Below are 18,116 nucleotides of genomic sequence, written 5' to 3'. Positions count from 1 at the left end.
AGACAAAATTTTATATTTGATGAAATTTCAAAGAATTTACTAGAATTAACTTAATATTATATATAAGGAAATATAAATTTGTTAGTTCTGCATAATATTCATCTATATTTAAAGGCTATATTGATAAATTTTTTTGAAATTACATCAAAAAACTGTTTATTACTAATTTTATAAGAAACATCGAAGGATACGAAATGAAGGTAGTAAGGGAAAGACTAATATTTTGAATGGAATGCTTATTTTAGTTGGAAAGGGTGGGGTGGTAACTAGTGTTGTTAAAAAGCCCGATTAGGGTCGATTTTTCAAAACGGCCCGATTAAGATTATAGCTAAATAATATTATGTAAGCATCGAGATTTGGCAAATAGATGTCCAAGCATTTCTGCTAGCTATGTGCAAAATCTTTAGGATTTTATAATGTTATTTTGTTTATAATCTAAATCGGGCCATTTATTAAAATCGATCAGAATCGAGATTTTTAACAACACTAATGTGAATAGTAATGTTGGAACCCACTCCCTTTGAGCATCTATTGTGGCAGAGTTTGAAAAAAGGACATAAAATAGAATAAAGGCATGGAAAAGATGGTAAGGAAAATTTAAAAAAAGAGAAGAAAAAATAAATTTACCTCAAAAATAAGGGATTGATTATTGCGCTTTAAGTAGTAAGCAAACACGTAAGTGTACATGAGTGTTTGACGGCATTGGCAAAGGACGTCGACAGCCTTTTTGAGGAATTGTACCTCTATCCAGCTCATATTGAGCGTTTGTTGCATCTCTTCCATCTTGCTTTGGATGGCGCAGTAGAGCTGAAGTACATTTTTTTAAAGTAACCTTATTATTATTAATGTTTTAGCTTCTTTGCTTTCTAATAATTTGTATGTATGTAAGTTAAGGTTAGTCCTATAATGAGAGTTCCATGTTTAGTATAAACAACTACATTTACAAAGTTAATTATTAAGGCAAAGAGGAAAAAAGAGAAAAAACGAATGTTTGGTTGCCGTTAACTAAATTTCGCAATTTCCAAGTATGGATGATATTCTTAAATGGGTCATTCCATGACAAATCAACCACGATTCGGCCGACCCCCTTCGATTTTTTTAAAATTTGGTAAGCAAAGAAAGGTCAATGTAACTAAGAAATAGCCAAAATTTTAGCCTCGTAACATTTATATTTTTGGAGATATTAGGGTTCAAAGTGGCAAAAATGTCGTATTTTTACCATTATCTGCCTTCATTCAATTAAGCATATCTTAAAAACTATCTAATTGTAAATAACAAATTTAATATCAAAATTACTTACAAAGATTCTACTTTTAGATAAAAAAAAATTTTTTTTTTTCAATTTCCGGCCATTTTATTAAATATATAAGGACTAAAAACAATTTTTAGAAATTATACGACCTTCAATTTTTTTAAAAAATTTAGTAGACAACACTGAACTCTTCCTTTATAGTTATAAAAAAAAATTGGTCTGGGACGAGGCCATCTTCATTCTCAAAATCGATAAAAATGTTTAGAAAAGTGTATAAATATTTTCCCGAAAGGGGGCGTCTTTGCATAAATTTATATTTAAATCAGTTTTTAATGGTTTTTCTTGGACTATTTGATATAATTTAAAGGATTATTCATCTTGTAAATATAAATTATAATATTTTCTTCACTTATGGGGCTTTCATTCAAGTATAGAAATTATCTATCGATAAAAGAAACTCAATTTATTACATTATTATTTATAATTATTATATATTTGCCCATATAACATATATTTAACGAATATTAATAAAATATGATCCACCAAATATCGATCAATTTTTTAAAATAATGTGATCGTCGCAAAAAAAATAAATTTTTCAAAGTCAAGATATATCATATTTTTTTTGTGTCTCCATATTATGTACATTGTATTTATTGTTTTGTTTTTACCAAAAAAAAATAATATCTGAAGAATTATAATTCTTCCATTGACGTGGAAAAGCTAATAAAATATTACAAATATTAATTTATTATTATTATAAAATTATATACAAAATAAAAGTATCATCAATAACCCAAACAATATAAATATTGGATCGGATTTTCTAAAATCGGCATAGCTTTACTTGTAAATAAGAATAAATGAGTGTTTCAATCAATAAAATAAAGAAAAATTGAAAATTGATTAATCATTCAATAACACATGCTCACTATATTAATTCATTTTTTAATTAATTTCTTGGTATTTTAAAAAAACTATAATAAATTCTAATTATTCTTATAATAAATTCTAATTATTCTTATAATATCAAAGGTAAAAAAATTATTTAATTGAAGCGATAAATTTTATAAAAAACTAAATGAAAATAATTAATAATGTCTTATAAGGATATTTTTGGTTTTAAAACTAAATCAATAATTTTTTCAAAAATTAACCAGTTACTTTCTACATCAAAATAGGGTTTTTGGAACAAAAAATGATTATACCATATTTTTACTAAATTTTATATAGAATTTTACATGAATAAATAGTCCTGAAATACTAGGTTAATTTAAATTATAATTATTTGTTTTATATGATAAAATATATAATATGTAGAGCGAGCAAAATCAGATTAGTGATATCGGTTATTTGGCCGATATCAATATAATATCTGCAATATCGTATCGGATTAACCCCCTAATCGGTACACCTGTAATTATTAGATATTCGGTGATATTTTTATAAATTAATTTGTTTTATCATATAGAATTTCAATAAAATGAACAAAAATCTTATTCGAAAAACTAGATGCTGTAACCCTTTTAAAATACTAAAACATAATAATGTAACTACAAATCTTAGAAATGTACAATCTTGGATGTCACTTCACTCAGATGATAAGATATGTGATAAATGTCGAAGAAAACTCGGAACAGCTAGTAAGTCAAATGACGCATTTAAAGACCCTGATATTCATCATATCGAAGAGAACCTGGCTTATGAATCAATTAATACATCATTGATAGAAATTGGAGAATCTCCAATAAAAAAGAAAAGGTTGAGAGAAAAAAGATATCCAATTAAAAAAATTACCAAAATAAAAAAGGCTATAGAAACTCATTTAGATATAAATGCGATTGAGCCAGCTACTATCGATAAAGATGATGGTATTCTAAGCAATATTAAAAAAAATTTTTCACTCTTATCTAAAACTGATAAATATAAAATTTTGACGATATTACCAAAGAATTGGACAGTGTCCAAAATAATGAATGAATTTAATACAACAAAATACATGGCAAGACAAGCTAAATTATTGATAGCGGAAAAGGGATTTTTATCAACCCCTAACCCCAAGCCTGGAAATACTATAGACGAATGTACAGTTAAAATTGTACAAGAATTTTATTGTACGGACGAAATAAGCAGAATCATGCCAGGCAAGAAAGATTGCCTTTCAATTTTGACCGAAGACGGAAAAAAGAATACAATACAAAAGAGATTAATTTTAGATAATTTGAAAGAAATTTATATATTTTTTAAAGAAATGAGGCCTGATGTTAAAATCGGTTTTTCGAAATTTGCAAGCATTAGCCCAAAAAATTGTATACTCGTAGGAGGTAGTGGTACACATAATGTTTGTGTTTGCAGCTACCACCAAAATTTTAAATTAATGATCATTGGATCAAATTTACCCAATTTAACCAAAGATGATATGTTGCCCATTAAAACATATAAACATATTTTACCCTTAATAATTTGTAATCCGCCTCAACCATCCTGTTATTTGGGCAAATGTGATAATTGTCCAGGGTCAACAAATTTACGCCACCAAATAGAAATATTGTTTCGTTCTAAGGACATCGAATTTATAACATACAAACAATGGCTATCCGTAGATAGAACCACTCTTGAAACAATAACCAAGCCAGTAGATGAATTTATCAATGCCTTTTTTGAAAAAATGGAATCTTTATTACCCCATTCTTTTATTTCAACGCAACAATCATTGTATCAAAAAAATCTAAAATTGAACTTAGACAAAGGCCAATATTTAATTTTATGTGATTTTTCAGAAAACTATAGCTTTATACTTCAGGATGAAGTACAAAGTTATCATTGGAATAGAGCTCAATCCACTGTTCACCCTTTTGTTATATATTATAAAGATAATTTAGCCAATATTTGTTGCCTAAATTATGTAATGATATCCGAATCTTTGCAACACAATACAATAGCAGTACATTATTTCCCAAAAACATTGGTAAATTTTTTAATTAATAAAATTTGTATGCCAAATAAAATTTTTTATTTTTCCGATGGATCTGCTGCACAGTATAAAAATCGTAAAAATTTTATTAATATTTGCCATCATGAGATGGATTTCGGGATACAGGCGGAATGGCATTTTTCTGCTACAGCACATGGGAAAAGTGTTTGTAATGGGATTGGTGGCACTGTTAAAAGATTAGCCGCTAGAGCTAGTTTACAAAGACCTTACTCAAAGCAAATAACCACATCATATGAATTGTACGAGTTCGCTAAAGAAAATATTAATGGCATATATTTTGAATATATGACCCAAGAAAATTATGATCACGAAGAAATATTACTCAGGGAAAGGTTTTCAAAAACGAGACCTATACCTGGAACACAGAAAATTCACACGGTGATTCCCACAGGTCTACATCAATTTAAGAGTAAAATTTATTCCAATTCAATAGAAAGTAATATAGAATATTTATCATATAATGATGAAAGTATCATTTTTGGAGAGATATCAGGGTATATAACATGTGTTTATGATTCTAATTGGTGGTTAGCCTTAGTTTTAGGGAAAAATCAAAAGGAGGAAGAAATATATATAAAGTTTTTACACCCATCCGGACCTTCTAATTCCTTTACATTTCCAAGTATAGACGACACTCTACTTGCCAAAATGTCATATCTTAACATTAGTTTCACCGTTAACTGCTACTGGCCGTAGTTACACATTGTCGTCACAAGAAAGTAAATGCGCTACCGAAAAATTAGAATCTTTTAAAAGTGAGTTATATATTAGATTTTAAAATTTATATTATATCAATTATTTTTAATATTTAGGGCGCCATATATGAAATGCTAAAGATTCTGATTCATATATTCAAGAAGTATAAATTTGGTTGAATATATTTTATTAATATTAATATATGTTATATTAGCAAAAAATTATAAATAAAGTAATAAATTGAATTTCTTTTATCGATAGGCAATTTCTATAATTGAATGAAAGCCCCGGTATGACTAAATACTGAATTGCTAAAAAGCAATTAATCATAATCAATCAAAATTTTATTATGTATATTTTATTTAATGAAAATTTTTAAAACTTTTTTTAAAATATACTTAAATTATTTTTTTATTAAATGAAGGATACAGATTAAATATCATATAATATATAATTTTATTTTGAGTTAACCCGTTACTGGTTAACGGTGCATATATGCACCACCTCCTATATACCTTATTTTAACATAGTAGTTTTTATTTTAAAAAATAATAAAAAAGATTTTTATATAGTTCAGACATTGTACTTCATAACTGGAAAAGAAAAATATGAAAAAATATTTTTTTATGTCCCTAAGAAACCCTCAAACTTTGCGAATTTATGAGGTCTAAAATGCAAAATTTTTTAAGTGATCTCACAAGCATATTATAAAATTATTTCGATGAAAACTAGTGTGTATATATTCTTTATAGATATATCAATATTTATCAATCATTTTTGAATTTTTAAATAATTAAAATTTAATAGGTAACCACATAAAGTTGACTGGTGCATATATGCACCGTTAACCATCTAGCAGTATAAATTATTTAAAAAATTCAAACAAATGAAATTTAACATAATGAATTATAATTTTTTATATTAAAACCACTACCGTCACTAAGGGTGGGGGGAGGAGGGGTGGGTGGCTCGAGCCCCCTAAGAATTTTTTTAAAAAAATTTTATACCCAAAAAAAGACCTTTTGAAAATAATTTAAAAATTTTTTTTAGCCCCCTGAGATTAAATCGAATAATATATTGTTCCTATTATAATTTTTTATCCCGATCAAATTATATGAAATTATTAGGTTCATAAATATTCAAAAGTTTAAAATTATTTTTAGCCTCTTCCTTTCTGAAGATTTTATTTTATTTATATAAAATATTATGCACCTGTTTTGTCAATTCAATCAAAATAATAGATGACTAATAAAAAAATCAAGATTCTACGAAAATAATTTGTCTAGATATTTAATTTTTAATAAATTTTTTTAATGAAACGTTTTCTAACAATTGAACAAACGCTTGCTCAACTTTTTGAAGAGGAACCAATTGAAGAAAGAGATATGGTTATAATTCCGCCAAACCCCTCTGCAGTTAGTGATGAAGAAGATTTCGATGAAAATGACTTAACAAATGTCGGAGTTTTGCCTTCAGATACAGCTGGAGAATTGGAGATTCATAATTCAGTTGATGACGACCTTCCAGAACCATATTCTACAAGAAGCTATTCTCGAATTTCTCACAATTTAAAATGGAGAAAAACGGATGCAATATATTCTTCAAGTCCTTTCAATGGATAAAAGGAAGATGTAATAAAACTTGAAAATGATTTACATGGTAAAAGTCCATCAGATATATTTTCTTTAATTTTCGACGAAGACTTATATTCACTAATTGTAAAACAAAGTAATATTTATGCTAAACAAATGAATAGACCTAACATATGCATAACCATCCAAGATATTCAGAGATTTATTGGAATTCTATTATTTACTGGATATCATTCTCTCCCACAAGAAAGAATGTACTGGTCTAATGATAGCGATATTTCTATTCCAATAATCCGGGATACAATGACCCAATTACAATTTCGAAATTTGAAATATAATATCCATTTGGCAGACAATACTAAAATAGATATACATGATAGATTTTATAAAGTTAGGCCTTACATTAATATATTGAATAATAAATTTCAGCAATTCGGAATTTTCAAACATCATTTATCAATAGATGAACAGATGATACCATATCGAGGAAGACATTCTTGCAAAATGTTCATAAAAGGAAAACCAATTAGATTCGGATACAAGTCTTGGATATTGGCTTCTTCCGACGGTTGCGTATTCTCATTTGATATATATCAAGGAAAAAGCGAAAATAAATATGAATATGGATTAGGTGGAAATGTAATCATAAAATTATTAAATTGCAAAAACCAAATTATCATAAAATATATTTTGATAATTTCTTTACATCATTTAAACTCTTGTCATACTTAAAACAAATGGGATATTTTGCAACTGGAACTGTGAGGGACAATAGAATAGAGCATTGCCCAGTTGAATCTATAAAGGTTGTAGCAAAAAAAGAAAGAGGATATTATGATTATAGGTTTGAAAAATTAAACGAAATATTTGTAGTTCGTTGGAATGATAATTCGGTGGTGACCGTTGCATCGACATGCCACACTATCTCTTTGCTTTCTAATGTTTCAAGGTATTCTAAGAAAATATCTTCTAAAATAAAAATTCCTCAGCCAAATATGGTAACTGCTTATAACAAACACATGGGTGGAGTTGATCTATGTGATAATCTAATATCTACATATAGAATAAAAATAAAAGGAAAAAAATGGTGGTGGCCAATATTCACCAATTTTATTGATGTAGCTTTGGTAAATTCATGGAAAATCTGGAAATTCGCGAATCGAGATGACAAGAAGAGTTTCTTGCATTTAGATGAGAAGTTACTAATTACCTCCTTCGATCGCCAGTAAAATAGAAAATAATTCAAGTACAGGTCACGCCAGCCAGTTTGCATTACAGTGTGAAAACCCTATTGATTCATCTGGACATTATTTATCCAAAATTATAGATGGAAAAAGACGAAGATGCAGATATTGTTATACGCACTCAAGATATATGTGCCAAACATGTCAAATCGCACTCCATATGTTTCAAGGATTTTCATAATATATAAACATTTTCTCGTTTTTATTATAAATTACAAAAAAAGAATAAAGATATTTGTTGTTTTTTGATCTTATAGTATTTTATATAATTTTTATCTTTTTTAACCTCTTAATGGTTAACGGTGCATATATGCACCAGGCTAGATTTTCTATTGATTATTTTTTTTGGCTGATTTTTTTAGAATATCATATTTGAGCATTAATCAATATAATTTGAAAAAATTGAGCATTTTTATCCACTAGAAAAATCTTGACCATTAATGGGTTAATATTATTATAAAAGAAATATTTTCATAGCTTATTAAAACATAAATAAATTATTTTAAATTTTAAAAATTAACAAATATATATCCGTAAGAGGGCGTTATATGCGTAAATATGTAAGTATCATTTTAGGAAACCGGAATCATGATTGGATAGCGCTTTTTTTATATTTGGGTATATATACATATGAAAAACCTAAAAATTAAAAAAAAAATTTAGGTTTCTTTGATGTTTAATTTATGAGTAGGTTTAGAATAGTAAAATAATGGAAATTTTCTAAGGTAAATATTGCTGGCGTTATTTATCAAAATCTCTTAATTTTTGTTTTATATGTGTATATTTACGTGCTAAGCATTATCCTAAAAAATTTTTTGAAAATATTATGATTTGACCGAATGCCGAGCTTAAAACCGACCACTTACTAAATATTCGATTGACCAAATTTACTAGTAATACAATTTGAAAAATGTTGATTTTCGTTTTATATATCTATAAATACGTATAAAACATAATCCCAAAAAATATTTTAAAAATATCGCTATTTGGCGGATAACCAACTCGTAGCCCACCCAATGACTAAATAATGAATTGCTGGCTTTTTAAATCAAAATATCTTAATTTTTGTTTTATACGTGTATATTTACGTGCTAAGCATTATCCTAAAAAATCTTTTGAAAATAATTTGATTTGACCGATTGTCGAGCTTAAAACCGACTACTTACTAAATATTCGATTGACCAAATTTACTAGTAATACAATTTGAAAAATGTTGATTTTCGTTTTGTATATCTATAAATACGTATAAAACATAATCCCAAAAAATATTTTAAAAATATCGCTATTTGGCGGATAACCGACTCGTAACCGACCCAATGACTAAATACTGAATTGCTGGCGTTTTAAATCAAAATATCTTAATTTTTGTTTTATATGTGTATATTTACGTGCTAAGCATTATCCTAAAAATTTTTTGAAAATATTATGATTTGACCGAATGCCGAGCTTAAAACCGACCACTTACTAAATATTCGATTGACCAAATTTACTAGTAATACAATTTGAAAAATGTTGATTTTCGTTTTATATATCTATAAATACGTATAAAACATAATCCCAAAAAATATTTTAAAAATATCGCTATTTGGCGGATAACCGACTCGTAACCGACCCAATGACTAAATACTGAATTGCTGGCGTTTTAAATCAAAATATCTTAATTTTTGTTTTATATGTGTATATTTACGTGCTAAGCATTATCCTAAAAAAATTTTTGAAAATAATTTGATTTGACCGATTGCCGAGCTCAAAACCGACCACTTACTAAATATTCGATTGACCAAATTTACTAGTAATATAATTTGAAAAATGTTGATTTTCGTATTATATGTCTATAAATACGTGTAAAACATAATTCTAAAAAATATTTTTAAAATATCTCTATTTGGCGGATAACCAACTCGTAGCCCACCCAATGACTAAATAATGAATTGCTGGCGTTTTAAATCAAAATATCTTAATTTTTGTTTTATACGTGTATATTTACGTGCTAAGCATTATCCTAAAAAATCTTTTGAAAATAATTTGATTTGACCGATTGCCGAGCTTAAAACCGACTACTTACTAAATATTCGATTGACCAAATTTACTAGTAATATAATTTGAAAAATGTTGATTTTCGTTTTATATATCTATAAATACGTGTAAAACATAATCCCAAAAAATATTTTTAAAATATCGCTATTTGGCGGATAAACGTTTCCTTTAACCTATAATAAAATTTTAAAATATATTATTAAATATATATTTTACCAAAATAAAAACTTTGAGAACAGATCAGACATTTTAATAGCAAAAATATGATTTATAATTATAAAACAATTTTAAATTTTAACGGCTATTATTTAAAAGTATTTATTTATTTGTTTATTATTTTTTATATACTTCTAACTCAAATTTTTTTATTTTTAAAATAATGCCAAATATTTTTAAAATATTCAGGAAAATATATTAATTTCGAATATAAATAATAAAGGAAAATAAAAAAATATTAGAAAGAATATAATCATGGGGAGGGGGTTTAAACGCCCCTTTTTTGAATCTCAATTGCTTATCTCTTAGACAATTAAAATTATCTGAAATATTTGCACATAACACATTTTTAGAGAGTATTATAGATTTTATTTATTATATAAAAATAAAAATACTTTAGCATATAGTATTGCATAAATTTTAAGTGTTAATACAAAAATTATATAAATTTATAACTAAGAATTTATAGTAAATTTGGTCAATCGAATATTTAGTAAGTAGTCGGTTTTAAGCTCGGCAATCAGTCAAATCAAATTATTTTCAAAAAATTTTTTAGGATAATGCTTAGCACGTAAATATACACGTATAAAACAAAAATTAAGATATTTTGATTTAAAACGCCAGCAATTCAGTATTTAGTCATTGGGTCGGTTATCCGCCAAATAGCGATATTTTAAAAATATTTTTTGGGATTATGTTTTATACGTATTTATAGATATACAAAACGAAAATCAACATTTTTCAAATTGTATTACTAGTAAATTTGGTCAATCGAATATTTAGTAAGTAGTCGGTTTTAAGCTCGACAATCGGTCAAATCAAATTATTTTCAAAAGATTTTTTAGGATAATGCTTAGCACGTAAATATACACGTATAAAACAAAAATTAAGATATTTTGATTTAAAAAGCCAGCAATTCATTATTTAGTCATTGGGTGGGCTACGAGTTGGTTATCCGCCAAATAGAGATATTTTAAAAATATTTTTTAGAATTATGTTTTACACGTATTTATAGACATATAATACGAAAATCAACATTTTTCAAATTATATTACTAGTAAATTTGGTCAATCGAATATTTAGTAAGTGGTCGGTTTTGAGCTCGGCAATCGGTCAAATCAAATTATTTTCAAAAAATTTTTTAGGATAATGCTTAGCACGTAAATATACACATATAAAACAAAAATTAAGATATTTTGATTTAAAACGCCAGCAATTCAGTATTTAGTCATTGGGTCGGTTACGAGTCGGTTATCCGCCAAATAGCGATATTTTTAAAATATTTTTTGGGATTATGTTTTATACGTATTTATAGATATATAAAACGAAAATCAACATTTTTCAAATTGTATTACTAGTAAATTTGGTCAATCGAATATTTAGTAAGTGGTCGGTTTTAAGCTCGGCATTCGGTCAAATCATAATATTTTCAAAAAATTTTTTAGGATAATGCTTAGCACGTAAATATACACATATAAAACAAAAATTAAGATATTTTGATTTAAAACGCCAGCAATTCAGTATTTAGTCATTGGGTCGGTTACGAGTCGGTTATCCGCCAAATAGCGATATTTTTAAAATATTTTTTTGGGATTATGTTTTATACGTATTTATAGATATATAAAACGAAAATCAACATTTTTCAAATTGTATTACTAGTAAATTTGGTCAATCGAATATTTAGTAAGTGGTCGGTTTTAAGCTCGGCATTCGGTCAAATCATAATATTTTCAAAAAATTTTTTAGGATAATGCTTAGCACGTAAATATACACATATAAAACAAAAATTAAGAGATTTTGATAAATAACGCCAGCAATATTTACCTTAGAAAATTTCCATTATTTTACTATTCTAAACCTACTCATAAATTAAACATCAAAGAAACCTAAATTTTTTTTTTAATTTTTAGGTTTTTCATATGTATATATACCCAAATATAAAAAAAGCGCTATCCAATCATGATTCCGGTTTCCTAAAATGATACTTACATATTTACGCATATAACGCCCTCTTACGGATATATATTTGTTAATTTTTAAAATTTAAAATAATTTATTTATGTTTTAATAAGCTATGAAAATATTTCTTTTATAATAATATTAACTCAAAATAAAATATATATTATATGATATTTAATCTGTATCCTTCATTTAATAAAAAAATAATTTAAGTATATTTTAAAAAAAGTTTTAAAAATTTTCATTAAATAAAATATACATAATAAAATTTTGATTGATTATGATTAATTGCTTTTTAGCAATTCATTTTAGCAATTCAGTATTTAGTCATACCCTGAAAGCCCCATTTATTGTTTTTTTCACTTACAAGATAAATACTCCTTTAAATTATATCAAATAGTCTAAGAAAAACCATTAAAAACAGATTTAAATATAAATTTATGCAAAGACGCCCCCTTTCGCGAAAATATTTATACACTTTTCTAAACATTTTTATCGATTTTGAGAATGAAGATGGCCACGTCCCAGACCAATTTTTTTTTATAAATATAAAGGAAGAGTTCAGTGTTGTCTACTAAATTTTTTAAAAAAATTGAAGGTCGTATAATTTCTAAAAAATCGTTTTTAGTCCTTATATATTTAATAAAATGGCCGGAAATTGAAAAAAAAAATTTTTTTTTTATATCTAAAAGTAGAATCTTTGTATGTAATTTTGATATTAAATTTGTTATTTACAATTAGATAGTTTTTAAGATATGCTTAATTGAATGAAGGCAGATAATGGTAAAAATACGTCATTTTTGCCACTTTGAACCCTAATATCTCCAAAAATATAAATGTTACGAGGCTAAAATTTTGGCTATTTCTTAACTACATTAACCATTCTTTGCTTACTAAATTTTAAAAAAATCGAAGGGGATCGGCCGAAAATCTCATTTTTTTTGCTCATTTGACATGGAATGACCCATACCAGATAATATTATCAAAACGATGTAATGGCCTACTCGAAAAATCATTCGTTATTCGTAGTGTTGTTAAATGGCTCGATTTGAGCCGAATTTTAAAAACGGCTAACTCAATGTTTTATCCTGAAGAATATTATACAAGCCTAAGGATTTTACTCATATATGGCTCATATATTGGAGATCTATTAGAGAAATCTCTAGGTTTATGCAATATTTATCTGGCTATAATATTGACTTAGCCGTTTTTAAAAATCGGCTAAAATCGAGTCGCTTAACAACACTAGTAATTCGCGATAAAAATTTACGAAATTTGTATATGAATAAAATAACTAATGAATAATAACTTTATATTTTTCGTAAATATTCTGTTTTATCAAAATTTTAAATTATTAGGCAGGCCATTAATAATCAAATATTTTAATTTTGTTGACAGTGTTAAATTGTTGATAATGCCTGAATTAACTTATTTTATTTCCAACATCAAATCAAAACATTTGGAAGTTATAGAAATCTTAAATCGGAACAAAACGAAAGTGAGACGCTAATATACATATCGTACATATTTAGGAAAATATAAATATTTACTAATTATTTAAAATTAACTATAAAAAGAAAGGGATTAATTGTTTATATTTATTAATTTCTCTCATCTTAATTATATCTTATTTTGTGTTATGCTATAACTAAAATAATAACAATCCTAAAATAAATCTAATCAAATTCGTACGATTACTAAATTAACGAATATTTTATTATTCAATTCGTTTTATTGGAGGCCCAATTTAAATATTATATAGCGTTAAAATAAGTAAAGATTCAAATATTTTGCACATTACCTGCTAGTCGAATTCCCTTCTCTCTCTTAAAACAACAGATATGGCAGAAAATAGACATGAAACAAAAAAAAAATTGATCGAATTGTCTCAAATAGGGGAATGCTTGAAACCAACTACACATCGACTTTTTACAAAGAACCAATACCAATATCAATTTTAAAGATATATGAAATTGGACATTTCGGCGTAGGTGAATGCAGGGCTTCACAACAACCCATTCGTGTCTGCTCGAGAAGATTGACATTGGTTCTATGTATAAAGTAGCTATAAGGTTTGTCTTAATATGTACAATTAAAAAAAATTTATTAATGAGATAATATCAACTAGATCTACCTCTAAAAATTTGTCTCGATTCCATCTCTCATTTACATAAAAGAAAAATTGTATATTATACCTTGTGTTCGAATTTCAAGCTCTGCATGTGATTCATATATCGATTGCAATAAAAGAGGTATCGTTGGAGAGCGGCCCTAGACTTCTAAACAAATGAGGTAAATTTTAAAAAAATATTGATATTTTATTTTGAAGATAAAATGTTTGTACAAGAAGAATGTCGAACCTTTGATATTTAGGTTTGGTTCAGGTTCTAGAAAGAAAGAATTATAGGGTCATTCCATTTAAAATCAAACATGTTACAAGCCGACCCTCTCAGAGATATAATTTTGCATATAGGTAAATGAAGTGTAATTGGTGAATCCAAAATTTTGGCCTATTGGAGATATAGGATTCAAAGTGGCTCTGCTTGGTCATTTTTCGCTTTTCATTAACTTTACTATTATAAACACTATGTATATTATAGATCATTTTATAACCAAAACTATTGCAAGCATTTTGAATAAAATTTATTCCTAAATTAAAAATAATATTTTTCTATTTATTTTCAAATTAAAAATATGTAGTAAATTAATTAGCTAAAATTATATTTTTTGACAATATAAAGTCAATAAAGTTTTTTTTTATTCCATAATATATTATTTATTGAATATAGTAAAATTATAATATAGATATTAAAAATAACTTTATAGAAATTTCCTAGAATTCATGAGTTAAATTATAGTGGCTGTGAATGGGTTGACGATAGTTAGATTTTTTTGGAATAATAATATCCGGTATTGATGATATTAAAAGGACTAAAAAGGTTGTTTAAGATGTAAAAAGATTACCTTTACTTCATCAGCACTTTTAATCGCTAGAATTTTATAAATTAATGTCTACTAAATTTTTATAAAAATTTAAGGTGATATTATTTCCAAAAAATTGTTTTTAGTTCTTATATATTATATAAAATGGCCGGATATTTGAAAAATCAAAAATAAATTTTTTTTATCAAAGTATATACATTGTACGTCATCTTTGATATCCAATTTGTAATTTACAATTGTGTAGTTTTTCAGATGTTTAATTGAATGAAGGCAGATAATGGCAAGAATATTTGACACTTCGAACCCTAATATATCCACAAATATAAAATGTTAGGAGGCTAAATTTGGATATTTCTTTACATTCATCTTACATTACTTACCAAATTTTAAAAAATTGAAAGGGGTCGGCTGAATCGTGGTTGATTTGTCATGGAATGACCCAGTCATACAAATTTTATGAAAATGAATATATGTTGATTATTCTGTTTATTGTTCCATATATGTTTTTGATTAAATTTATTAATTTACTATATATATTCAAAATTATAACTATTTATAATTTATATTGATTTCAAAGTTCTAATGTAATGTAATTTCTTAAATATATCTATTATAAATGTAAATGCTCTATAAATCTAGGAATTAAGTATTATATCAAAAAAATAGTTGATCAGGATGAAAAATTTAATTCTGGTAGCGACAATATAAGAATACTTTTTTTTTGAAATAATGTTTTGCAAAAGGTACATTTTTATTTCAAGGTATGCCAAGTCAATTAAGTGTTGGATGAAAGAATTTGTATAACTTCAAGAAAATTTTTAGCATAACTTGAAATTTTTTAACATGAATTTTTAATGTTGGCATAACAATTTATATTGAATCCTGCCATTTTATTTCATACTTTCCTTAAAAATGGAACATTTATATTTATAAAATGTTCATTTTTCATATTTATAAGAGTAGCTGCAAATGGCAAAATTCTAAGATTCAGCCTGAAAATTTGATTGCCTTGTCCAGCCTAGTTTTAATTTTTCACTAAGGTTTCCCAATCCTGTTTTTATTTATTTTTTTAAATACAAGGCCTTAACCAAATTATATGTTGTTAAACACAAAAAACAACTACAGGTAAGGATTGAAGTTCTCTAGTGTATATTAATATCAGTTGTTAAAGGATCGAATCAAAATATAGCCAATCCTGGATTCGAATAAATTTATCAATTTTCCCGGATTTATGATCAAAATCCGAGTTCATTTTTTTTAATATTCGATCCGATCCTTTTAAAAATTAATTTTTTACTTAAAAAGGAATAAATAAAATAAAATTTTGAAAATTAAATATAAATATAATTTTTTTAAAAAAATATCTATCTACATCATATTTTATCAACTTCCATTCCACCATATTCTATATTTCAGCAATTTTCTAAATTTTATCTAGAACGAAATTTAGAGCCTACAAGTTTTATTTATTTAATTTTTAGAAAAATTTTTATTATTAAAGGCTAATTTTAATTTAAATAAATATATTCTAATTGTTATCATCTTATATTATTCAATTACAATAAATTTATACCATATTTAATTAATTTCGCATCGATCAGTAATTTCCTACAGAAATATTAATAAGAAAAGAATCGTGATCGCGATCCTTTTTTAAAAAAGGTCGATCCTGAATTTCGATCCTCTTTTTTTGAAGATGTGAATCGATCTTTTTAAAAGGATCGATTAATAGTTTATATTTAAAAAGATTTATAGGAAATAATATTAATGCTTATAAATGAATATAATTTTGTTTTATGTATTACAGCTATATCAGAGACCTGCAGACCCAGCCCTAAGCCCAGGTACACGAGGCAAGCTGTATTTTTTAAAAATATATCCAGACTGGGGTTAAATTATTTTTTAAATAGCAGGGTTGGGCATTAAATTTTTCAAAAAATACTTTTTCTTAAATAATCGGATTGGATCTAAAAAAAATTTCCGAAAATACCCACGCCAGTCCTAAATTTTTTTTAAATACCCGGCTCGGGTTAAATATATAAAATATTTACCATCTATTTATTATTATAAATACAATCAGTTGTTACAGGATCGGCGATCCTGGAATCGATCCTAATTTTGGCATTTTACTCGGATTTATGATTTTATCTTAAATTAAGGATTGAGATCGAGATCATTTTATTATAATACTAATTTATATAAATATTTTTTTACTTAAAAAGTATATAAATAAAATAAAAATTTTTAAAATAAAATGTTATTTTTTTAAAAAATTTTATCTCCATCATATTCTAGCATCCTATGCTATATTAAATATTTTTCTCGTAAATTTTATCAAGACAACATTTACGAATTTGATTTACAACCTACAAGTTTTATTAATTGAATTAAAAATAAAATACATTATTTTTAGAAATTTACTAATTTCTATTATAGATCTAGAAGAAAATACAGATACAGTTATTGAAGTGACAAATATAAATGAGAACCGTTTACCTTTTTATCAGCTGGTATAGTAATGTTAATTAACATTCCTTAAAATATAGATTTCCTTCACTGTGCTAGGACAGTAGCATAAAGAGCAATATTCACCCAAAATTTAAGCTTATATTAATCCACCAAAAAATCTGTTGAGAAAAAAAGGCTAATTACCCATTGAAAACTACCACATGCAGATGCTTATTCAAATGATTGTATCGATAAAACTGATACTGTCTTTGGAAGAAATTCTTCGAAAAATACGCTTACCCCTGATATTTTTTTTATAATGATAATTCAAATAATATTTGAATACTGATTTAAATTCAAAAAAATGTAACACCTTTGCTTTCAAGCGCTCCTGTGGAATTTAAAGCTAAATATGTTGTTAATAAAAACCGCGGATGCTTGAATGATGAAAATTTAGAATTTTTTATATTTAAAGGCTAATTTTGATTATAATAAATATATTAATATTGTTAAACTATTCTATTACAATAAATTTACACTATTTAGTTTATTTTTATGTAAATTAATTTTGCATCGAGTATAGATTTTCTTCAGAAACTTATCTAAAATAAGAAAAGGATCATAATCCTTTTTTAAAAATAAGGTCGATCCTGGATTTGGATCCCTTTTTTTGAAAAGGTAGTGATCGGGATTCGATCCTTTTAAAGGATTAATTAACAAGCGAATGGAATATA

General features: G+C 25.9%; 1 protein-coding gene across 2 annotated transcripts in view; it reads right to left on the bottom strand.

The window, feature by feature from the left end:
- Positions 1-18,116, bottom strand: part of LOC135924937 (E3 ubiquitin-protein ligase ARIH1-like) — a 40,171-nt gene that overhangs the window by 5,057 nt on the left and 16,998 nt on the right. For both annotated transcript variants that reach the window (XM_065460078.1, XM_065460079.1), the window contains exons 11-12: positions 14,187-14,270; positions 628-807 (exon numbers count right to left, since the gene is read on the bottom strand). In XM_065460078.1, the coding sequence (XP_065316150.1) occupies positions 628-807; positions 14,187-14,270 (264 nt within the window). The remainder of the gene's footprint in view (positions 1-627; positions 808-14,186; positions 14,271-18,116) is intronic.

Source organism: Gordionus sp. m RMFG-2023, chromosome 2, assembly GCF_954871325.1.
Source record: "Gordionus sp. m RMFG-2023 chromosome 2, tfGorSpeb1-WG-v2, whole genome shotgun sequence".
Lineage (NCBI taxonomy): Eukaryota > Metazoa > Nematomorpha > Gordioida > Chordodea > Parachordodidae > Gordionus > Gordionus sp. m RMFG-2023.
This window is presented reverse-complemented; position numbering and strand designations above follow the sequence as displayed.